At 36.9% G+C, this 25663-nt stretch overlaps 3 protein-coding genes across 3 annotated transcripts in view; 2 read left to right on the forward strand and 1 right to left on the reverse strand.

Moving 5' to 3' along the window:
• LOC122530102 (flotillin-2) overlaps positions 1–25663 on the reverse strand; it is an 80455-nt gene that overhangs the window by 29314 nt on the left and 25478 nt on the right. The gene's annotated exons all lie outside the window — the stretch shown is intronic.
• Positions 688–6299, forward strand: LOC122530101 (glucose dehydrogenase [FAD, quinone]-like). Its single transcript, XM_043656766.1, has 4 exons — positions 688–874; positions 1840–2055; positions 2489–2659; positions 2952–6299. Exons 2-4 carry the CDS (start codon positions 1869–1871, stop codon positions 4451–4453), a joined length of 1860 nt encoding a protein of 619 aa, XP_043512701.1. The 5' UTR covers positions 688–874; positions 1840–1868; the 3' UTR covers positions 4454–6299.
• On the forward strand, positions 6666–24642 carry LOC122530100 (glucose dehydrogenase [FAD, quinone]-like). The gene is made up of 5 exons (XM_043656765.1): positions 6666–6848; positions 8802–9019; positions 9191–9361; positions 13996–16969; positions 24581–24642. Exons 2-4 carry the CDS (start codon positions 8833–8835, stop codon positions 15495–15497), a joined length of 1860 nt encoding a protein of 619 aa, XP_043512700.1. The 5' UTR covers positions 6666–6848; positions 8802–8832; the 3' UTR covers positions 15498–16969; positions 24581–24642.

Raw genomic sequence — 25663 nt, forward strand, 5'->3', positions numbered from 1 at the left:
TTTCATAATTTTCACAGAAATGAAAATGTTGGATCGTCGATCCCTAGAGAATATCGTTTACTATTGAACTTCTTTTGCCTTTTTCTTGCAGCTAATCCTATTTCGCTGGAATCATGCACACCGATAGGCAATGTAAGAAACAGTTATGCAAAAGAATGCCGTTAAAAAGTTAAATAATAGCCCTCTTTTTCTCTCTTTTAATGTTGCTTTTCATAGTTCACGATGTGTTAAAATAAATCACGCGAGCTCATGTCAATCAAATATGTAACTTTTTTTTACCAGCTCTACGAAGTATTCGTAATTTTTTTTCAGGCCCACGTCACAACATTGCGCTGGCAATTGGTTCGCGGACCATAACGAGTGACCGAGCCGTATTCTTTTCGAACTCGTCGGTATGAAATATTGATGCAGATTAGTAATAACAATTTTTGCAACTGTGCAATTATGTATTAATTTTTGCTCATATAATGTTGTTGTGATCTATTATCGTGAAACTATTTATTCGCTATTTTTATTATAGGTTTGCAGCAAATTAGTCATGAATGTTTTTTTATATTTAATAACAATCTACTTATATCTACCATATATAACATTATTAACTCGCTAATGGTAGTGAGGAAAATCTAAAATACATTGAACAGATGACCCATATAAATACGGGCTCAGCTCAATCATAACATTAGTTAATAAGCTTCTGTATCCGGGTGAAGAATAAACTTGAACTTCTAACTTGGTTTCCAGTCAGATATATATAGTTAAAAGTTGCATTTCGAGAAAAAAATAGACGTGAGGAGGTATTATAATAATAGGCAAGTCCTATTGTTTTCAACTGTTCGACAGACAGTGAAGACAACGTTCTCCTCTCGAGTGCACTGTAAGTACAGAAATGAAACTAGTGCTGCTTTATAAAGAAATATCAGATTGTGACGAATGAAACATCGTTATTCAAATTCTCAGTAGAAGTTCCAATGTGCATGATTATCTTGAATAGAAAGAAAAAGAATAATTAGCTCTTTTTTTCGTTCTCAGTGTTGCTTTTCATAGTTCACAGTGTGTTAAACTAAACCACAAAAGCCCAAAAAGTCAATCAAATATGTAATTTTTCTCTTATCAGCCCTCCAAACTATACGTTTTTAGGCTGGTCACACTGTCCTGCTTCCTTAATATTCAAAGTATTATTACGTGTAAAAAAATTACTGCAATGCGAAGCAATTAGCAATAATGTCACAAGAAATTGATTATGAACCTACGCATATTTTAATTTTACGTGCGTATTTTAACCGTTGTATAACATGTAAATTAAATGGAATTGTCGGTGGAAAAAATCTGAAATTGTTGGCTCGTTCTCCGGTCAGTTGTATTATTATTCAAAAAAAAAACGTGACAGTTGGAATAAATGTACGATTTCTGATAAATGAACACGCATCATTAGACGAATAACGTTCTCGATACGCGAAGATGAAACTTTAACGCAAAGTAGGCACAGAAATAGAATTTCTTGCAATCTGAGCGAATATTAAACTGTCACAAATGAAACAGACAACGTGTATAATTTTCTTGAAAAAAAAAAAAACTTATTACCTGAATTTCATTTTGAAATAACTCACTGAAATCGACACGTTCGAACTTTTTTTTTTAAATTACTGATAAATACTTTAAACTATTTTTAATTAATGATCGATGTTTCTAATTACTTTCTATTGCCGATTTTCGAGATGAGGATCCGATTTATATTTTTTATGCAGAATATTGAGTCAAAGTGCATGTCAAAATTAGGTTAAGATTGGTGATGAGTGATAAACAAATGAACAAATAAATAAATAAATTCGATTATTACAGATTGACAGGGAAAACCAAACAATTGCAAAATGGACGTGCTACGCAATATTTTCGAAGGAATGACGACAAACCCGATTGTTGTATCCACGCTTTCAACGATCGTGTCAGTGCTGCTTAATATTATTTATTCGATTAATAGTTACGCTGTGATAAATATTCCGCCTGAATCATTACTACCGACATATGATTTCATAATCGTTGGCAGCGGCTCTGCAGGTTCGTTTTTAATATACCATTAAGGCAAATGAATTTCATCGAAGCATCCAAACCATCAAACCGTCCAACAATTCGACATCTTTATTATTCCTCGCCAATAAAAATTTCGATAATTCAGTTACATTTTAATGATTTTCTTAAATGAATTAAAAAAAAAACCAACATTTCGAACCAACATTTTGTCCCAGAATATATCCTAGCCTGGCATAAATTAGATATTCATGAAAATATTTTGGACATTTTATCTTGACATATCGTTCCGATTTATTAGTGACTGTACACTGAACTTTTGATAAATAAAATCAATTGTCAAAATATCTCCTCTGACACGCGAGACATATAAATTCATTGCAATTATTTACGATAAAAAATTCGAACGTTCAGCAAAATTCATCTGTGCCAATCTAACGGGCTGAAATAATGAACGTTACAGGGGCTGTGATAGCGAGTCGCTTGTCCGAGATAAATAACTGGAATGTTCTTCTTCTGGAAGCTGGTGGCGATGCAACAGACATTTATGATATTCCTCTTCTCGTTACCAATCTGCAAAAAAGCAGTATCGATTGGCAATACAAGACGGAACGCAATAACAGCTACTGTCGAGGTACACAATATCAACTAATATGTTATTATGAAGAATTACGCTAGGTTTTAAATCTGTATACGTATAATTAAACATGTAAAACATGAACATGACGCAGATATTGCTCTCGTCCACTGAACATTACGTGACCTGCATCGTAGATATTTTTTTTACGAATTACAGACATCGAACAGCAAATGAGCTAAGAGCTACAAACATCTTGAGAGACTGATGCGAATTTTCATCCATTGTTATCTCATATTTTTCAATACATTCGCTACTGGACAATTATCAAAATCATCAAACGTTCCAGGCTTGCAAAATGGCCGCTGCAACTGGCCACGCGGCAAAATTCTCGGCGGCAGCAGCGTGCTGAACTACATGCTCTACGTCCGCGGTAACAAGAGAGACTACGACACTTGGGAGAAATTGGGCAACCCAGGCTGGTCTTACGAGGATGTTCTGCCTTACTTCAAAAAATCCGAGGACAATCGAAATCGCTCCAACACCGAGACGAGGTACCATTCGACCGGTGGATATCTAACCGTCCAAGAACCGCCGTTCCAAACACCTCTGGCCAATGCGTTCGTGAAAGGTGGCCAAGAGATGGGTTACGAGGCTAGAAACATCAACGGAGAACACCAAACAGGTTTCATGGTCTCTCAGGGAACCATTAGACGCGGCAGTCGGTGTTCGACGGCCAAGGCCTTCCTACGACCAGCCAAGTGGCGCAAGAATCTACACGTCGCCTTGGAGGCGCACGTTACAAAAATTTTGATAGATCCGTCGTCGAAGAGAGCCTACGGCGTGGAGTTTGTCAGAAACGGGAAAAAGTTGCGCGTTCTCGCGAAGAAGGAGGTGATCGTGTCGGCGGGCGCTGTGAACAGCCCTCAGCTGCTGATGCTGTCCGGAGTCGGACCTAGAGAACACTTGTCGCAACACGGGATACCAGTGATCCAGGACTTGAAAGTGGGCCACAATCTTCAAGATCATATAGGCGTCGCAGGGCTAACGTTCATACTGAACGAAGATATATCATACAGTGAGGGGAAGCATTACAACTTTCTTGAAATTTTGAAGTACTTTCTATTCGGAAATGGTCCACTGACTGCGCTCGCAGCTGTGGAAACTCTGGCTTTCATCAACACCAAATACGCGAATGCTTCTGATGATTTCCCGGACATAGGACTACATCTCACCGCGGCGTCACTGAGCTCTGACGGTGGTAGAAATATAAGGAAAATTCAAGGAGTAACAAAAGAATGCTATGAGGCGATGTTTCGTGAGTTGGACAAGGTCAGCACGTGGTCCGCGTATCACATGCTTTTAAGACCGAAAAGTAGGGGTGTTGTCAAGCTTCGAAGTGACGATCCCTTTGATTATCCGTTGATATATCCAAATTACTTGAATCATCCGCTCGACGTAGCGACACTGGTCGAAGGGATCAAATTTGTCGTCGAATTGAGCAAAACTGCCTCGCTGAAGCGTTACGGAAGCAGAATCAATCCGAAACCGTTTCCTGGTTGTGAGAATATTCCAGTATTGACTGACGAATACTGGGAGTGCGTTATTAGACATTACACGGCGACTATCTATCATCCGTCTGGTACTTGCAAGATGGGACCTTCCTCAGATCCAGAGGCCGTGGTGGATCCTCAGCTTCGAGTTTACGGAGTGAGAGGACTTCGAGTTATCGATGCGTCTATTATGCCAAATATAGTCAGCGGTAACACGAACGCGCCGGTTATTATGATTGCAGAGAAGGCTTCCGATATGATTAAAGAGTTTTGGTTGAGGAGGCCAGGTGGCGGATGATTATCCTTGTTTTATGTGAAATATTTTCTACCGTAATTCCGAGAAGCATCAGGTACTTTTTGATATGAACTTTTAGAAAGACGCAGGAGAGGGATGTTCCTAAATATAAAATTTTAGTTTGAATATTTATTAATTTTCAAGTTCAGTTTGAATATCTGTTAATAAAAAAGCTTTCAGTACAGTTGACTAAATTGTGGTTATACATATATTGGTGATCAATCATATATATTGGTTTTTGTTAGTTAAGTAACCGATAGCGTATCAGTCTCAATATCAATATGATGACCCACATACAACCAGTATGATTAATCTTCGTTTTTGCATTTTTATATATTATTTTTTTTGTTTTTTGCACAAATCAGTAAAAAAGTAGAAGCTGAAGTTGGGTCTTATATATATATATATTGCCCATTATAGTCTTAGTGTTTAATTTACTCCTTATATTGCTAGAAAAAGCTAGTATTTTGTACAGTTTCTTCATTAGAAAGATCAAACAGATGATAATATGTTGATGACAAGTAATAATATTTGATTATAAGATGACAATATGCACAATGAAATAGATAATGACTAAAAATACATAATAAATAAGTGTAAATAAATAAATTAAAAGGCTAGAACTCTTTTGTTTCGTCCATTCTCCAAAATGGAGTAAAATATCTAACGAACTTGGTTTCTTTAGTTCGGGTCTTAAAATTTTGAAATTTAAATTTGGGGCATCCTGTGCAGGAAGAAATTGCAACGGATCATTAAGAATCATTCAAATCAATGAGCCAATCTGTAATATATGTGACCATCTAAATTTTGGTAAATTTTGTAAATAATTGTAAAGGATTGGACGTGTTTTGTCGCTCGCGAGTGCCAATCCAATTGTTTTGATTGCTAGGTGACCTTTGTTGTATGGGAGCGTGATGATATATGGCGCTACTCCGCCTTGAAAATAGAATGATGATACATAGTGAGTGTGACACCGACGAGTACCTCGACCACAGAAGCCTAACCATGGAAATAAAAACTACACCGATTCGAAACCAACCGAATCTTCAAACATACAGCCTGAAAAAGACGCTTACTCAGTCACAACCAATTAGTTTATAGTAAAGAACTGGCAATTATAATTGATGAAAAATAGTGAAGCTGTATCCACAGTTCAAAACAAGAACTTTACTATTTTCTGCGACTCTATAAACGCCATTTCATCAATCCAGAATCCGTGGACAAATGATCCAGTCATCCAAGAATGTCAAGAGCTTTACATCAAATCGACAAATAGAAACAACAGAGCCACTGTAACCTGGGTCCTCGCCCATACTGGCAATGCTGGAAACAAAAGAGCCAACAAATTGGCCAAAGGAGACTGACAACTCACCTAACTCCAACTACTACAATAATGGCCTACCAGAAAAAACCACATTACACCTGCTCAAAAAGAAAACAAATGACAACTGAAAACTGGAAATCCACGTTACAACTACGTCAAAAAATAGATAAGAACGACTGCACTCTACCAAGACACCTCAAGAATCATAATAGGACAAAACTCACCCAACATCTTCTCCACAAGGACGAACCTCCAACCTGCTAACTATGCAAAGTGTCGCTAACGGTGGACCACATTATCTTGGAGTGCAGAAAAACGCCTAGAGAGCAACATAAAATCCAGCCTGAATGACAACCTAATGGACAACAACACAATCAAGAACCTTCTGCAATACTAACTAAAACTAACAAGAGTATACAAGAGACTATGATTAGCTGAGTCGCTAATAACCAGCAAAATAGTTGATGCGACTTTTAAATAACGAAACAAAAAAGAGAAAAAGAAATACATATTTTTACAATGAAATGAAATTTTAATTATTGTTCATGCTAACGTTTATTTCCACAGTCAGATAAATTTCTTGATGTTAGAAATATTGATGCATACATTAGTAATATTAATTTATATTTTTATAATTTTGTAATTATTTCTCTTTTGCGCATATTCGTATGGTGATCCATTATCGTGGAAACTACGTATTAGTCATTTCTATCATAGGTTTGCAACAAATTATACATGAGCTTTTTTATGCTGAAGAATAATCTTTCAGATTACAAATTAATTACCAATGGTAAGTGGGTAATTAATGGTAGTGAAAAAAATGTAGAAAACCTTGAACTGAACTTCATATATAAGGGTTCACATCGATTTCTTAGTCATTAAGCATTTGCAACTGCGCGAAGAAGATTAAACCAAATTTTCTAACTTGGTTTCCTGTCAGATGAATAGTTAAAAGTTGCATTTCGAGAAATGCAGACGTGAAGAAGGTATTATAGTGATAGGCGAGTCCTGTTTTCAACGCGTACTTGACTGTTCGATAGAAAGTGACACATAACGTTTCCTCTTAAATGCATGGTGAGTATAGAAATGAAACTAGTGCTGTTTTATTAAAGAAATATCAGATTTTGACGAATGAAATGATCGTTATTCAAATTCTCAGTAGAAGTTCCAATGTGCACGATTTTCTCGAATAAGAACGAAACGAAAGGAAAAAAATAATTAGCCAAATTTCCATTCAACGGATTCGATACATTTCAGCTCTTTTTTAAATAATTATTTCGAATTATTACTCGAGTGATTGAAAAATCTGGTCAATTTGTAGATGTCGATGATTTTTCACGCTGAATTATTTTTACAAGTAAATAAAGCACGAAATAATTCGTATATCATACGAGAAAATATTACACATCTTCCTTTTTTTGCGATAAAGTTACATAAACAAAAGAAGTAAAAACGAACGCAGAATTTTATATATCAAATTACGAAAATTGAAGCTGATTATTTGACCGGACATAGTTACGTTTAGTGTTGATACACCAAGTTCACTCTGTATAATTGAGTAACAACTGGATCGCAGATGTTGGCACAGTTATGAAAAATTTCTAAATACAAGATTGCAGAGATTGAGCATATATAAAATATACGCAGAGATATATAAAATATTCAAAGTCAAGATGTGACAATTTAGTACAATAATGGTTTTCTATCAAAATTCTATTCTTGAAACTGCATGTTGCAAAATAATAACTTGTACAAAGTTCCACAGTTGTATAGTTAGAGAGAAACGTTCTTATAAGAGTTATCTAAAAGTTAGCTAGATGCATATTAACTAATCGGCTCAACTCTCATTTATATACGCATGCATAATTGTTTGTCAAGAACCTAACATCGTTTGAAGTTCACAAGACGAGGTTCTTCTTATTAATGATATCTCTTTGGAGATTGTAAATCTGGTACTCGGTATACATTTTCACGAATATACAGATCCTACTACTCTACAATTGATTTACTGTGAATTTTTTTTAAAGTGTAACATGCTGTATTTCTTCTTACAGAAATATAATGATATAGCGAGTATACGACTGTGCATAATAACGCGAAGAAACATGAATTTTGTCATCAAAATACGAACCTACAAATTTTATAACTTTCTCACAATGACTACAAATTTTATAACTTTCTCAATAACCCAGAAGTATCGGTTTTCTATAAAACATTTTATTTGTTTTGCTGTGGAAAAATCTTGACACTCCTCTTAGACAATCCTATTCGAGTTTCTCTATCTTGTCAAGAGTCCTCTTAATGACATCTGGGTGATGTTCTGAAGAAACAAAACTTTCTTTCTTTTTGTCAATGCTCACTGCCTTCTCTGCAATTTTTCCGTAACGACTCTCTCTACCTTACAACATCAGATATAATATATAAAGCAGGAACAATTTTTCCCACTTCTCTGAGAGATCGTTGTCAATTTAGAAAAAATTTCTCGAACTGTCATCAACAAAACTCGGCAAAAAAATTTTCTGGCTACTTGGTAATGTTCAGCGTATTATGGTTCCCAAATAATAAATGTTATCGCTGTATCTGCGTTTCATTTAACCGTGAACAATACAAATTTATATAAAAATGTTAATTCCAGTTACGAGGAGGAAAAGTTTCTCTCGCAAAATAAAATCAATACCTCAAGTTTCGAGAGTTTCGAAACTTCACGAAGTGTCGGATCCGAGAGATTTCAAGAAATCAAATTAAGAATTATTTTCGAACTCAGCCCTGTTACAAACACAAGGTTAAAATCAGGTTACCGTTGCAAATGCCTCGATTAATTGTAAGAGAGGCTTATTGTTCCTCTCGTTTTCACGATGGTCACAGAATTGATCGAAATTGTTGATTTACACATATCTAAATATCATCAAAAATAGCGAGGTTTACAAGCTGATCAAAAATTTCTAAATTTGGTTAATTTCCAATCGAGTACCTTTTTATGAAACGCACATAAGGTCATTTATAATACACGAAATCTTCATATTACAGATCGATAAAGAAAAAATCGAGCAGATGCAAAATGGACGTGCAGAGAAATATATTGGAAGGATTCAGAGCACATCCAGTGATTAAATCGCTTCTGTCGATATTAATGCCTGTGGTGCTATACGTTATATATTCGATCGATAATTACGCTGTGACGAATATTCCTTCCAAATCGTTACTGCCATCTTATGATTTCATAATTATCGGCAGTGGTTCTGCAGGTACGTTTTCAGCGATCTATCTTTGTCATTGAATTCCAAAATCAAAAATTTAACAACTCATCCTCATTATGATATTGCACGAATAAAAATTTCGATAAATAAATTACGTTGCATCAAAATTTGACAGATAGTAGAAACTTATCTATTCTAATGAAAGAATTTATGTTACAGGGGCTGTGATAGCGAATCGCTTGTCCGAGATAAATAACTGGAACGTACTCCTCCTGGAAGCAGGTGGCGATGCGACAGATATTTATGACATTCCTATCCTCGTTTCCAGTCTGCAATTCACCAGTATCGACTGGCAATACAAAACGGAACGCAGTAACAATTACTGTCGAGGTAAGCAATATCAACTAATATGAATGAATGAATGAATGAATGAATCTTTATTTCAGCCTAGAAATAGACCTCAGTGCCTTACATTATTCTTTACATGTTGTTTTCCGTTTTAATCCCTTACATCTAGTATTGCATACTTTAACCTATACCTATACTTATACTGTACGTAGACTAATTAGACTAATAGCGAATATTTGCACACTGCCTCTACAATATTTCTCTTTGGTGCTATATTTTGGTTTGGCACTTCACTTTATCTGTGTCTCTATATTTAGCTTTCTGTTTCTTTTCCTCTCCTTTTCCTTCTCAATTTTTCTGAGCCAGGCCACGGCACCTTCTTCTGCTAGGATCCTTTCAATGCTGAGACCGGTTTCTACCAATTCCCTGCATTGTCTCCAGTGCTCGAACCTTCCTTCCTCCTCTTCACACAGCGTACATTCCCTCTCTGCTTCTTTTAGCCCAAAATTTGTTGACATTTTCGGTAGAACCGCATCTTGCTCTAGCCAGTATTCTCTGCTCTCCGTTCTTTCTCCCCTCTCTCTTAAATATTTTGGCAAAGTTCCGGGTGTCAGGTATCTATATCTTCTATTGTATTTGGTTTTCCTAATTCTGGTCCAGTGCATTTGTTTCTCCACGTCTATCTCTCTGTTTCGTAGAACTTCGCCTGCCTTTTTCCCTTCTCTCCATAATAAATCTACGCCTTCCTGGCTGAAGCCGCATTTTTGAAAATGGTCCAGCTTGTCTTTTAAGGTTCTACTTGATCCCCTTCCCTGCTTTTCTTTCGTTCAAACACTCCCTGACAATGCTTTCTTCTCTATCCCTCTCAATTTTTCTTTCACACTCCATCGCTCTCTTTGCCTGCATTACTTTCATTTTCGTTCTGTTCGCTTCCTCCCATACTATATAATCAGGTGTTCCTCTGTCCTAGTCCTAGCGTCCATTTTATGTACTTTTTGTGTATTCTTTCGAGTTCTCCGATCTCTTTTCATCCCCAGACTTCTACCCCATACACCATCACTCCTGTGACCAGGCTGTCAAAAATTTTCATTCTCCTTCTGAAGTCATCCTTGAAAATTCTCTCCCCTATTCCCCTATTCCTCATCGTCACATTCGCCTTTTTTGCGAGATGTCTTATATGCTCGCTGCTCTTACCGTTGCTTTTCACATAGCACATAGCCTAGGTACGTAAACTCTCTCACTTCCTCAATCGGCTTTCCTTTCCAGCTCCACTCTCCGTTTTCCTTCTCTTCCTCCCTCCTCTCCTAAACACCATTATCTTTGACTTTTCCTCAGTTCAGTTGCAACTTCTTCTTGTCCAGATACTTTTCTACTCTTTTCATTATCTCCTTCATCTCTTTCCCCTTGTACGCTAGCAAGACGATGTCATCTGCATAGGCTAGTGTCCAGAACTTCTTTTTGCCCACCACCACACCACCTACTTGCCCCTTTCTCATCTTCTCCTCCATGTCCGCAATTAGGATTGTGAACAAGGCGGGATTGGGACTCAGTGGGCATCCTTGCCTTACTCCCTCTTGGGTCCAAAATTCTTCAGATGTTTCCTCTTTTATTCTCACCTTACTTTTGGTTTCTGTGTAGATTTCTTGCGTCCTTTCAACTAGTCCCTCCAATATGCCCGCCTTCTTCATAGTTTGCTTCTTTCCACCCTGTCAAATGCTGCCTTTAAGTCTATGAAGAACGCGAATAATTTTCCCCCTTTCCTTTCTATTGTCTTTTCTACTACGTGTTGGAGTATATAGATATTGTTCTTCTTCCTTCTCTAAAGCCCGCCTGCGTGTCCGGTAATATCCTTTTCTCTTCCACTTCAGTTTTGATTCTATTGTTCAGTATCGTTGCGTAAATCTTATATGCCGTGCTGAGTAGTGATATTCCTCTGTAACTCCCTGCCGCGTCTCTTTCTCCCTTTTTGAACAGTGGGGAGATTAGACTAGTCCTCCAGTCTTCCGGCTTTTTTTTTCTCCTTTCCAGACGTTTCCAATTAGTACGTATATTTTTTCCTTTGTCTCCCCTTGCATATGTATCCATGCCTCGTTTTGGATGTTATCCTCTCCCGGCGCTTTTCCTTTGTTCAACTTCCTTATCTGTTTTTCTATCTCCTCCCTTGTTATGTCCTGTACGGGTGTTCCTTCATTGTTTTCTACTACCTTCTTCCACTTGTTTTCTCCCTTTCTGTCTGTACCGTTTAGGAGTTCCATAAAGTGTTCCCGCCACTCCTTCAGTCCGATTGCCTTCACCTGTTGGTGTCCTTTGTTTCCTCCCTTTATTAATATATCTCCATATTTCCTTCTCTGTCTTAGCTTTTCTGATCTNCTCCTTCCATTTCTTGAGTAACTTTCTGACTTCCCTCTTCTTCCTGCCACATTCTTTATCCCACCAGCTTTTGTTTTTCAAGATCTCTCCTTCCTTTCTCTTTACTTTGGTCACGCCCTCCTCTATCGTTCTCTTTATTTCTTTCCATCTACCTTCCATGGACGTCTCTTTATATACTTTCTTCCTTGTCACTTCCTCGTATCTCTTTATGCTCTCTTCATTCCATTTTACCATCCATCTTGTTTCCTTTGTTGATCTTCTTCCTCCCCTTGGACCCTTGTATGCCAGTTTGCAGTATATCGGCATATGATCCGACTCTACTCTCTCTTCCACAATAAATTCTCTTCCTTTATCCAAACCTTCAGCATCTACTATTGCGTAATCTATCACCGACTGACCAGTGCTACGTATGAACGTATATTCCCCCTTCTCATCCCCTTCCACGTTTCCATTTAGTATATGCCAGCCATTGTTTTCAACCCCTCCAGTAGTACCTTCCCTTCTCTGTCGCATACCTTGTCCTTTGAGCTTCTTTTCTTATGTTCACTCTCATAGATTCCTCCTTTCTCCCCAGTTCTTGCATTCAGGTCCTCTCCTAACAACATTTTTGTGTTTCTCTCTCCTTCTTGTATTATTTCTGTTTGTTTTATCAATTCTGCTAGTTTCTCTTGATTATAAATCGTCCAGACAATCCATGTGTCATTCTCCATTGTTATTTTCGTTCCTATTGCTCCTTTTACATGGTACACTTCTTGACTTCCCCTAATTAGCTCTCTTCCCTACTAGTATTCCTCCGCTTGCCCTTCCTTTTCTCTTTTCTTTCTGCCCCGGTTGGTACTCCCATCTATATTCTCTAGGTAATCTGTTCCTCCAATTATTCCATTTTTTTTCTTCCATCCATGTTCCCGTTAATCCTACGTAGTCGAAACTTTCAATGTACTCCCAGAAATTTGCTTCTTTTTTCTCCACGCCAGCCACGTTCCAGAATAGAACTCCGACTTCCTCTTTTTCCTCTTCTCTCCGTCAGTACTTGTCCTTCTCAATTACTTCTTCTAGGGTTTCTTTTCTTTCATTCCAAATATACCATTTTTTGTCTATTACTATTTTCTTATATCCTACTGTAGTCTTTTTTCCTTCTCTTCTTTTCTCACCTGCCAGTTTCCTTAATTTTCCTTGTATTTCTCTTTCTTTTCGTGTTAGGTCATCATCTATGTATATTCCTGTTTTCAAGTTTTTCTTCCTGGTCATTATTTGCTTTTTGCTCATTCGCTCTTTTAATTTCACCACTACCGTTCCCACCCCTTTGTCCTTTCTTACTTTCCATGATTCTTCAACTTCTACATCTAATTTCAAGTTTTCTTTCAGAAATTCCTTTACTTCCTGCGCTCCTGCCTCTTTCCATTTTGCCCCTTTTATCACTATGTTAATTCTTCTACTTTCTCTCTCTCTCTCGTTTCCTCTCTCTCCTTCAGCTCGTTTATTCTACTCTCCAGCTGCATTCTTCCCATTTTCCATTCTTCCCTCTCTTTCCTATCCTCCTTTCTTCCTCTGTCCCATTCATCTCTCCATATTTTCCTTTCTTCGCTCATTTCCTTTTTCAGCTTCTCTATTTCTCTTAAGAATTCTTGAATCATTTTTTTCAGTCCTCCTTCCAAATCATTCGTTATTTCCTTCTTTACCGATTCCCTTTCGTCTTCGCTCTCACATGATGTTTCTCCTTTCTGCCTATACTTAGACTGTACAAATTTCTCCATCGTCCTACTAGATGTCGCTCTTGTCGCCATATCTTTCTACTCCTTTTTTTCTAACCTCAATTTTCTCCTCTTGAATATCCTCGTCTTCTTTATATTTGGCCCCACATTCTTTTTCGACTTCTCGTTCCCAACTCTTCTCCGCTCTTTCTCGTTTAAATCGCCTTACCTAGATTAGCACTACCTGCCTTACTGTGACTTTATAATCCCTCTTTTCTCCGGACTCTTGGAAAACACGACATTCTTCCTACTCAACTGAAGACCAATATCAACTAATATGTAGTTATGAAGAAATTAGACTGTAGGTTTTAAATCTCTATATGTATCATTAAAAAAGTAAAACTTGGACATTATGCAGATATTTCTCTCGTCCACTGAACATTACGAGATCTGTATCGTTAATATTTTTTCTACAAATTATAGACATCGAACAGCAAAAGATTAAGAGCTATAAACATCTTGTGTAACTTGTGATGCTCACTCTCATCCATTGTTATTTTATATTTTTCAATATATTCGCTAATGGACAATTATCAAAATCATCAAACGTTACAGGCTTGCAAAATGGCCGCAGCAACTGGCCACGCGGCAAAGTTCTCGGTGGTAGCAGCGTGCTGAACTACATGCTCTACGTCCGCGGTAACAAGAGAGACTACGACACTTGGGAGAAATTGGGCAACCCAGGCTGGTCTTACGAGGATGTTCTGCCTTACTTCAAAAAATCCGAGGACAATCGAAATCGTTCCTACACCGAGACGAGGTACCATTCGACCGGTGGATATCTAACCGTCCAAGAATCGCCGTTCCAAACACCTCTGGCCAATGCGTTCGTGAAAAGTGGCCAAGAGATGGGTTACGAGGCTAGAAACATCAACGGAGAACACCAAACAGGTTTCATGGTCCCTCAGGGAACCATTAGACACGGCAGTCGGTGTTCGACGGCCAAGGCCTTCCTACGACCAGCCAAGTCGCGCAAGAATCTACACGTCGCCTTGGAGGCGCACGTTACAAAAATATTGATAGATCCGTCGTCGAAGAGAGCCTACGGCGTAGAGTTTGTCAGAAACGGGAAAAAGTTGCGCGTTCTCGCGAAGAAGGAGGTGATCGTGTCGGCGGGCGCTGTGAACAGCCCTCAGCTGCTGATGCTGTCCGGAGTCGGACCTAGAGAACACTTGTCGCAACACGGGATACCAGTGATCCAGGACTTGAAAGTGGGCCACAATCTTCAAGATCATATAGGCGTCGCAGGGCTAACGTTCATACTGAACGAAGATATTTCATACAGTGAGAGGAAGTATAACAACTTTCTTGCAATTTTGAAGTACTTTCTATTCGGAAATGGTCCACTGACTACGCTCGCAGCTGTGGAAACTCTGGCTTTCATCAACACCAAATACGCGAATGCATCTGATGATTTCCCGGACATAGGACTACATCTCACCGCGGCGTCACTGAGCTCTGACGGTGGTAGAAATATAAGGAAAATTCAAGGAGTAACAAAAGAATGCTATGAGGCGATGTTTAGTGAGTTGGACAAGGTCAGCACGTGGTCCGCGTATCACATGCTTTTAAGACCAAAAAGTAGGGGTGTTATCAAGCTTCGAAGTGATGATCCCTTTGATTATCCGTTGATATATCCAAATTACTTGGATCATCCGCTCGACGTAGCGACACTGGTCGAAGGGATCAAATTTGTCGTCGAATTGAGCAAAACTGCCTCGCTGAAGCGTTACGGAAGCAGAATCAATCCGAAACCGTTTCCTGGTTGTGAGAATATTCCAGTATTGACTGACGAATACTGGGAGTGCGTTATTAGACATTACACGGCGACTATCTATCATCCGTCTGGTACTTGCAAGATGGGACCTTCCTCGGATCCAGAGGCCGTGGTGGATCCTCAGCTTCGAGTTTACGGAGTGAAAGGACTTCGAGTTATCGATGCGTCTATTATGCCAAATATAGTCAGCGGTAACACGAACGCGGCGGTTATTATGATCGGAGAGAAGGGTTCGGATATGATCAAAAAGTTTTGGCTGAGAAGGAGAGGTCGACGATAAGTGTACGTCTCATTTTATTGAATTATTTTGTGGCGATTATTAATAGTTTAGCTTAAAAGGCAGACTGATGCATTTTTCAATAGAGGAGATAAAAGAACGATTACTGGCACAGTGATGGAGATGTATTTCAAAAATAAAAATCGTAAGTATCTCTGGACATTTTCTGAACGAGAATATCAACAGTCAAGTGTTGCTTCTGAGGATTGTCTTCGTATGTTTTTGGAAAAAAAGAATAAAATTCGTTTCTTCGAAGGAAGAGACGAAAAGATAGCGACGATAAAGATAGCCTCGTCTCTCGTTCCTCTACAAATTTCCCAACACTTTTTATGTATAATACTGTTTGTATTGTAAGTATCTCCGTTATCCTAATTAATTTCAATTGATTTTTCTTCGTTGGTTAAAATGAACCACAATTGCACAATTTCGTCGTCAAAATGACAATGAAATTTTATGAAATATTGTTTTTTCCATTCTTAATAACACACTTCGGTTATAGAAATGATATAATTTACACAGACTTGAAAAACAATATTATCCTATTTATAAATCATGTTTCACGTCAGATATTTCAATTTGTTGAAGAATTCTTAATTTCCTGTTTCATTGTTAAAAGTGAGCCATTTACTATATGTTTAATTGCAAAATAAGAACACTGTCCTAACAAAGAAACCATGCATGAGCTAATCTTTAAGAATTTTAAGAACTTTAAATTCTCCAAGAGAAACGATAATTGAAAGTCAAGGTCAAGATCAATTTTGCAGTACTTGTCTAACAACTTGGTGATCTTGACTATACAGTTGGTGACGAAGTGGAGAAATTCTTAATACAAGTCAATACACAATTTTACATATTATAAATTATTATCATTTTAATAATAATTGAGCGTTATTTGTCTCCTGTGTTTTGCTTCGATTTACTTTCACCTCTAACTGCTAAACGTCTCGCGTATGAATGAAACGCGCGAGGAAAGAGAGACAAGAGTGCAAGTATGAATTGTGCGAGAATTTATCGTGTGTGTAAAGTGAGACCGAGGTGAAAAAATAAATTGTCACATTTTTAAATCGTGACTCTTTTAGCAGTGAATCTTCACGGCTGACGTTAATGTATAATAAGTTCAATTGCTTATTCAGACAAGTAAGCAGGTCACAGGTTTCTGAAAGTTGCTGAATGAATAATGCTTCGCTAATTATGAATGAAAGAGGAAGAGAAAGGAGAGTATATTACCTTTTGTGGAACTCAACGACAATTGACATCAATTTGTTGGTGATATTAATGTTATTTATGTACAATCGTGTACAATTTGCATATATCTGTATTTATCCTGCAGTTAATTTCGAATTAATTCCCAATCAACTGAACGATAATTATTAGAACAAGGTGCAAAACGTCACGACGGCAGCCATTCGCTCCGAAATCTTCAACCACTTGCGCTGTGGCAACTGACTGCGGACCGTAACGAGTGACCGAACCGTGTACAATAATTCGTCGTTTTCTTTTTCATTTGAACTATCGTCGTATACGATATCACCGGATAGAAATTACTGAGAAGTAATAAATTCAATTGCGTTCATACTTAAATATACTGAAAACTGAAGAAAATATTGCAATTTTGGGACAAAAAATTCTCAAAGTGCGTAGCAAACACGTCCGCTTCCTCTCAAAAAGGTAGGACCATTTTGCGACAGAAAGAAAAATGCGCCGAGTTTAACTTACTTCAAAAAATTCGAGGACAAGCGAAATCGTTCCTATAGCCAGACGCGGTACATTTATACTTAAGTTTCGATGGACGTGAAATTTTGTACGGACAGATGAGAAGGAGGGCGAACCCTAAATATAAAATTGTAGTTTCATACATTTATCAGTTACAAAGATGTCAGTAAAAAACTTCCAGTACAATACACTGAATTCTGCCTGTATAGTTGTTAACCAATCTTTTTTGCTGTAGTAGTCATCCTTATCGGCGGCCAATTAGCCGATAACATAATAGCTTCAGTGTCTGTAGGATGATTCACATACAACCATACAACAAGATTAATCTTCGTCTACGGAACCATGTAAATATTATTTCTTCTAATTTTTTCATAACTGAATAGAAAAGCCGAGCTAACGTTGGATTTGTGTTATCTATCTTTCCGTAATCCTTGCCAACAATTGTGGTTGTGGGTAGTTGATTTTACGCGGGACACCGTGTAGATAAAAGGTAATATTTCTAATAGAAGTACTATTGAAACGTAGTAAGTGTCTAGAAAAAAACCTCTGATTGTCGCATCATACAGTGTTGCATAGTTAATAAATTTGCATGATGCGGTCATTGATGTAGAAAATCTAATGGACTTCCATTATTAATTTAAATTNTTCTCGACAAATCTAAGGACATTCAACTATTTGTATTTCTTGTTTATGGTATTTCATGTTAAATACTTTAATTGTCAAACAACAGTATCCTTTTTTGTCGGTAGAAACTCGCTTCTCACTTCATGTGTAATTACGAAATGGAAACAAGTTCTTCATGAAGATTACGTAAGAGCTAATGAAACTTTATAGACGTTTTTTCAAGAGGAAAAATTGACGACAAATTCGACAAGTTTGCGATTCGCGACCAGAGAAATACGATGCGGGCGTAGAAAATTTCATCCGGAAATTCAAGATCAAGGTCAATCTTGCGGCAATTTTTTTTCGCAAATCTACACGTAAGAGAATGGTGGTCAATTAATCACCAGTTTATATATTCGATCGATGATTCTTGATTCGAAATACATTTTTAAATTATAAAACAGCTTTGTAATTGCCGCAAGCAAAATTGTCTCTGGTCTTCCTATGAATCCACACGAACGACTTCACGCAAATTTTTATTAATTAAAGATTGAAGGTACGAAGATGAATGTCGTTGTGATATTGTGATTTCTCGAGAACTTGCACCAATATAATTTTACAAACAAGTATACTTCCTCCTTGCAATCTCGTGTCTTAGCGCGAATTGTTATTAACAAAAAATCGACGAACAAATGTCTAGTCTGTGCATTATTGTAATTTGACAATTACTTGAGGCTGTTATTTTGTTATTCGATTCGATTACAGAGGCGCAGTACGAGTAATTAACTAGGAGTGAATTTTTCATCAACTTTTTGCTTCATATTCGTCACCGATGACGCATATTTGCTGGATAATCTATAAATTTAAATAAATAATTAATTAATTAACTACGAACATCTATACAAATGAAGGATTCTTGAATATACTGATTATCCTCCTTATGTTTTTTAAATACAGTATTTTCATGTATTTAAATACTTATACTGATATATTACGTAGATTTTAGATGTTGAAAGTTTCACTTCAATGTCTGGCATTTAATATCAGAATGGTCGTTCTGTTTATCTAAAAATTCCATTAATCGACGCTTTTCTCTCTGATACTGATTTATCAAATATAGCACGTGTGTATGTTATACTTAAGACTGTCAGATCATGTCATAAGAAAACAAGATTTTAAACTAGTTGAAATTGTTTACTTCAAATTTAATGAAGTTTTTTCATTGGCGAATGAATCGAATAAAATGCTGGTTAATTGCATCTAGCAACAGTCTATAATTCTCATTCGACTGGAAAATTACGAGGTAATACTTGACAATTGTAGAAACGTATTTCCATGTGCCTGCTCAACGATAAATTACATATTATGAATAGAAAAGAAAGTGAACGAGATCACACTGTGTTCAAATAGAAATAAAGATCGGATCAAACACGGGAAGTAAATTATTCACTGTAACGTTATAAACGCACGATGCACGTTATCGATCATTTTAAGGTTATCCCTATTGGAAAGATATAAAATGAAAAGTTTCGTAAATCATATATCGATAAGATTTCGCGTCGAGTGTTAGTTAAGTAGAGTGATGATTTCCGATGCCGCGACATTTTATTCAAAAATGATACATCACTCGTGTGCTGTTTTGCACACAAAAGTGACTCTCATTAATACTCGAACGCTAAATATTTAAACTATCGTGGTTTTGTAGAAGAGAAAATCGCGGTGTAATAAATCTGGTCTCATTCTGAAGTTTCAGGGCTGTTGCTTTCAAAGCGTGTTGTCCCAAAGTGTTCTTTCACGTGGCGTGATGAACGGGTAAGTAAAGATACTTTTACTCTCAGAAATGTATATCGCCGTATAAACATTGAGAATTTGTTTCCATGGCTGAATCTACAGTGAGTTGGAAGATCGAAGCCTCTACTTTACAACGACTCCCGAACATTTGACGTGTGATTTGTCCATCGCCATTCCACTGAACTTTGAACATCGGGCTTAGACAATTCAACAGATTATTTTCACCTGATATTCGAAGTTCGATAAATTGGCGAAAAACAAATCGTACAGTAAGTTTTCAGGAGTCGTTGTAAAACGGAGGCTTCGATCTTCAAACACATCGTGGGTTCAGTCGTGGAAAAAAATTTTTCAATGTTTCTGCCTGCTACGACAATTCGCAGCACTTTCGAGAAGAAAAGTATCTTCGTTCCACCCACCAGCTGCGCGATGTGAAGACATTGTTAAAACAAAATAAGCGACGCAAGATTCTTTGAACAGAGGAGGCAAGCATTGAAACAAGCCCAGGTTTATTGTTTCACGATATTTTTTTTTTTTTTTTTTTTTTTTTTTTGGAAAACTACAAACAGTTTGAATATTTAATAATAATAGATGACAGATGTGTTTTTCGTGAGGTATTTTTAGTTGTTACTTCAGATGCACGCGTAGCACAAATAACAGAGGCACACATGCATAAACGTTATTATCTATTTGAATCCTAGTAACTACGTCGGTGCAAGAAAATGGTCGTAAAATCGTGTTGTGTCATCAGTGTTCTCTCGTACGCTTAGATGCGCAATTCTCTGTCGTTCACATGTGCGTGCTCGCGATAAAAGTGACACAATAGAAAAAGAAGAAGAAAAGAAACAAAAAAAGATGCGATTTTTGAGTTACAAGGATACTGCAGAGTTTATCTTTATAATTATAATTATAACCGGTAAAGAAGAAGTCTGTCCGATTGCTGTGCTTTTGCAAATTATTGGGAATTTCGTTTCAATTGTCATTTTAAACAAACCTGTGTTAATTACGTGAAAAGTGTGCCCATCTTATCTTAAATTTCATCGTTCCTTTGAATCAAATAATGAAATAATTGAAATAAATTGAAATAATTCAATAGAAATAATTTAATTTGAAATAATTTGAGAACTGATATAACTTAATTTGAGATAATTTGAAAATTGAAATAATTTAATTTGAAATAATTATACAAATGTGACGTTTTACGAACATCGTTCCAAATAACATGAATGAAAGTATTTCCTGAACTAATAGTATGTATGTATATATTTATTTCAGCCTTTTTGGCCTTGAAATTGACTTTGGTTTTTATATTGCTTTCTCTTAACATTGCACATTTCACATTGCATTTATCCTAAATTTTACGTGTAATATTTCTGTTATTTTCTCCTATTTTGCTTTATCCTATACTTTTATTTATCTTAACTATGCTATTCTTTTGTCTACTTAAGTATCTTAACCTAATTCTTTCATTTTATTTCATGTTTATTTTGTTGCTCTCTTCTTTCTGGACTTCTTGCATTAACTCTTCTTTCTCTTCTCCCTGTCTCTCTTTCTCTTTCTTTCTCCTTTCTATTCGCCTAAGTCATTTTACCGCTTCTTTCCCACCTTTTTCACTCAGTATCTCTTCCAGACTTGCATATTTTGGTAGTTCTCCTGTTACCAGATACTTATACTTCCAATTGTATCTCGTCTTCTGAATTCTATTCCACTGCCTTTTGTCTTTGTATTAACGCTTCTCTTTTCCTTAGTATTTTCCCAGCTGATTTCCCTTCTCTTCACAATTGTTCTACTGCTATCTGGCTAAAACCACACGTTTCGAAGTGATCTTGTCTTTTCCTCATTCTTTCTTGGTTCCCTTTTCCTGCTTTCCTTTCTTTTATGCATTCTTTGACTATTCCTCCCATTCTTTCTCTTTCTATTCTTCTTTCATACTCTACCGCTCTTTTTGCCAATCTAATCTTTAGTTTCTCTCTTTTCGTTTCCCTCCATGATTATATAGTCTGGTGTCCTGATGTCCAGGCCAAGTGTCCATTTAATATATTTTCTCTGTATTCTCTCCGCTTTTTCCATCCATCCCCATACTTCTGCTCCATAGGCCAGGGTTCCCACGACTAGACTGTCGAATATCTTCATTCTCCTCCCATAATTGTCTCTAAACATAGTGGCATATGATCTGATTCTATTCTTTCTAAATCTCTGAACTCTTCTATTTTGTCTATTCCTTCCGTGTTTACTATTGTATAGTCGATCACCGTGATGCCCACGAACGTGTACTCTTCTTTTTCATCTCCCTTAACGTTTCTGTTAAGTATGTACCATCCGTTCTCCTCTACTCCCCCTATCAGCTGTTCCCCCTCTCTATTGCTCCTTTTACTCTTCTTTCCTCTTTACCGTTGTACATTTCACCCATCTCTCCCGTTCTTGCATTGAAGTTCTCTCCTATCGTCATTTCGATTCTTCCCTTTTCCTCCTGTTTCAAATCTATTTGTTCCATCATTTCTTTTATTTTTCCCTTACAATAAACTGTCCAAATCAGCCATGTGTCTGTTTCCAATCTTATCCTCTTCTCCATTTCTTATTCGTTTCACTTCTTTCTTTTCCTCCTCTATTTCCTCTCTCATTATAATCCCTCCACTCGCTCCTCCTTTTATCTTTCCACTCTGTGAGTACTGGCATTCCCATGTGTAATTCCTTTCGGTAGTCTTCTCTTCATTCTTTCCCATGCCATTTTCTTCCACCCACGTTTCAGATAGTCCTACGATAGTCGAATTTCTCTATAAATTCCCAGAAGTCTTTCTCACATTCCAGAACAGCACACAACACCCTGCCTCATCTCAGTTCTTCCTTGCCATTTCTTCCCCTTCCAGCCATTCCTCCAATTCGTTCCATTTGTACCATTTTTTTGTTCCACATATTTTCATATATCTAGCTATCGCCTTTCTTCCCTCTATCCTATTCTCTCTCACAATCTGTCTTAGCCTGCTTTGTATTTCCCTTTCCTTTTTCGTCACATCATCCTCCATGTGAACTTCGGTTTTTAGATTCTTTCTTTCTGTTCATTACCTCACTTTTCTCTTTCCAGTCTGTCAGCTTTACTATTTCTCAGCCACCACTATTTTTCCCACTCTCTTATCTTCTATCTTCCATTCTATTCCTACGCCTTTAAATTTTCCTTTATAAAATCTTTTACCTCCTTCGTTGTTTCTTTCCCCCTTCCACCCATTTCCCTCCCATTATCGTTATATTTCTTTTCCTGCTTTCCCTTTTCATGCTTTTCTCTTTCTGCTCCAAGATTCTTATTCTTCTTTCTAGTTGTTTTCTTTCTTTCTCCCATTCCTCTTTCTTCCTTCCATGTCTCTCTCCTCTTTTATCTCTACTCTCAATTTCACTATCTTTTCTACATATTTTTGCATCATTTTTTCCATCATCCTCCCATATTCTCTCCTTGCCACTTATCATTTCTTTCCTTAACCTGTCCCCTTCAATCCTACTTCCACCAGACGTCTCTGCCTTGCTTCCTTCCTACCGACCATAAATTTTTCCATCATTCCTTTGTTTTTGCTTGCTCTTGTCGCCATTCTAACCATTTTTTCCTCTTTCTTGTCTTTTCGGTCTGTTTTCCCCTTTTAGTTATCCGTTTGCATCTCACACTACTTCTTATTTCCCGATCGGATTTTCTATCGCTAAATCTATATCTTTTTCTCACTCCACGTGACCTGTCACCTTCACTCTCAAACTGAAAGTCTAATAGTGCCTCAGTAAATAGTTAAATGATCGAACATTTACATATAATTTCATTTAAATGAAACGTTTCATTTAAATGAAACGAAACGAGTTTCCACCTGTCAACAAAATAATCATGTCATCAATCAATGCCCTCATCGATAATATTCTACGTTTGTTCTAGAACAATGTTTAATATAATTAATCGTCGATTAACCCGGGATTACCCACCTGGGGGTCTAGCGCAGGTAGACCTGGGTAATTCCGGGTTAATTGTCGAAGATATTTCGGAATTTAGGAAGCTGATCTGGTACAGTATATAATTTAAAACAGTAACAATATATAATATAATTTTTTCATTTCAAACTACACTGACGTGTTGCATTAGAAAATCACGTTATCACTTCTTATAGATTTATGTTAATAATATACATATTGCATGTAGTTAATGATGAAGCGAATATAAGGCTACATTTTATGTTCTTGGCCAGTTGATAGTTGAGCAGTTGAGGAGGAAAGAGGGCAGACAGAAGAAGTATGAAGCATGTGAAATTATATTCGCTTAACCCCTTGCGCTGATGACTGGTGCGCGGACCGTAACGAGAGACCGAACCGTATACAATAATTCGTCGCTTTCTTTTTCTTTTTCTTTTGAGCTAGTCGGTACGATATCACTGAACAGAAATTATTAAAAAGTGATAAACTTGTCATTTGCTTTGCCTACGTTACATTTAAATATACTTAAAACTGAGGAAAAATGTTACAACTTGAAACACAAAATTTTTGATGTGCGTGTCTTTCCAGTGCAACGGATTAAAAGTTATACATTATTACACTTGCATTTTGTACTGTAATAAAAACAAGGTCGTCAGAGTGTGTCGTCAGTCACTGCACGCAGAGTTAACTGCACGTGCACGTTCAATCGCCGACTTGTTCTCGATCACAAAGCCAATCGGGATTCGCGAAGCGGGAGCAAATTTTCTCGATGCTCGATCGTTTCAATCTGCACGCGCTCCGAAAATCACAGAGAATTTTGGCAGAGAATAAGGACGCTATCTTTTGATAAACAAGCGAAATTATTCCTGTCTTTTAAACAAAAAATTAGTCTAAATTTCAATAAACGGTTCAACGTGTTCTTGAAAAAAAAGAAAAAGAAAAAAAAACACAAAATAACTAACCGAATTTTTATTCACCGGATTCGATGTGTTTTAACTTTTTTTTTTTTTCTTTTCAACAGTTACTTTTAATTATTATCACAGTGCGGACGATTTAAAGATTTGTGTATCACCTGTGAATTTAGCTAATTACTGACCGAGTAGCAGTAAGCAGATTATGTCTTTCTTCGTCGAAATTCAAAATTTTCGTATCAATCTTTCGACTCGCCTTCTCTATTCTTTCTCAGAAGAAAGTGAGATTATTCGATTATTGCAGATCGATAAAGAAAATCGCAGACGTGCGAAATGGATGTGCAAAGCGTTGTTTTCGGAGGATGGAAAGCAGAACCGATAATTATATCGACGCTCTCGACGTTCCTGACTGTGGTGCTATACGTCAAATACTGGATTGATAGTTACGCCGTGACAAATATTCCTACGAAATCGTTACTACCGTCTTACGATTTCATAATAGTGGGCAGTGGTTCTGCAGGTATGTTTTAAATATTCTGTTTATATATCTAAACCGAGTTTNTTCTCGACAAATCTAAGGACATTCAACTATTTGTATTTCTTGTTTATGGTATTTCATGTTAAATACTTTAATTGTCAAACAGTATCCTGTTTCGTCGGTAGAAACTCGCTTCTCACTTCATGTGTAATTACGAAATGGAAACAAGTTCTTAATGAAGATCACGTAAGAGCTAATGAAACTTTAAAGACGTTTTTTCCGAGAGGCAAAATTGACGACAAATTCGACAAGTTTGCGATTCGCGATTAGAGGAATACGATGCAAGCGTAGAAAATTTCATCCGGAAATTCAAGATCAAGGTCAATCTTGCAGCAACTTTTTTTTTGTAAATCTACACGTATCTAAGAATGTTGGTCAATTATTGGTCCATTATCATAATATTCTATACCAATTTGTGACGTAATTCTAGATATAAATTCCATCAATGATTCTTGATTCGAAATACATTTTTTACATTATAAAACAACTCTGTAATTGTCGCAAGTAAAATTGTCTCTGGTCTTCCCATGAATCTACAATGAATGATTTCGCGAAAATTTTTATTAATTACACATTTATAAATTAACTGAAGAATTGTAAGTGCGAACGTTATCGTCGTTGCGACACTGCGATTTCTCGGCTATTTTTGACAATACGATTTCAAAAGCAAAGATATC

Source organism: Frieseomelitta varia, unplaced genomic scaffold (assembly GCF_011392965.1).
Source record: "Frieseomelitta varia isolate USP_RPSP 00005682 unplaced genomic scaffold, Fvar_1.2 scaffold_326, whole genome shotgun sequence".
In the NCBI taxonomy this organism is placed as follows: domain Eukaryota; kingdom Metazoa; phylum Arthropoda; class Insecta; order Hymenoptera; family Apidae; genus Frieseomelitta; species Frieseomelitta varia.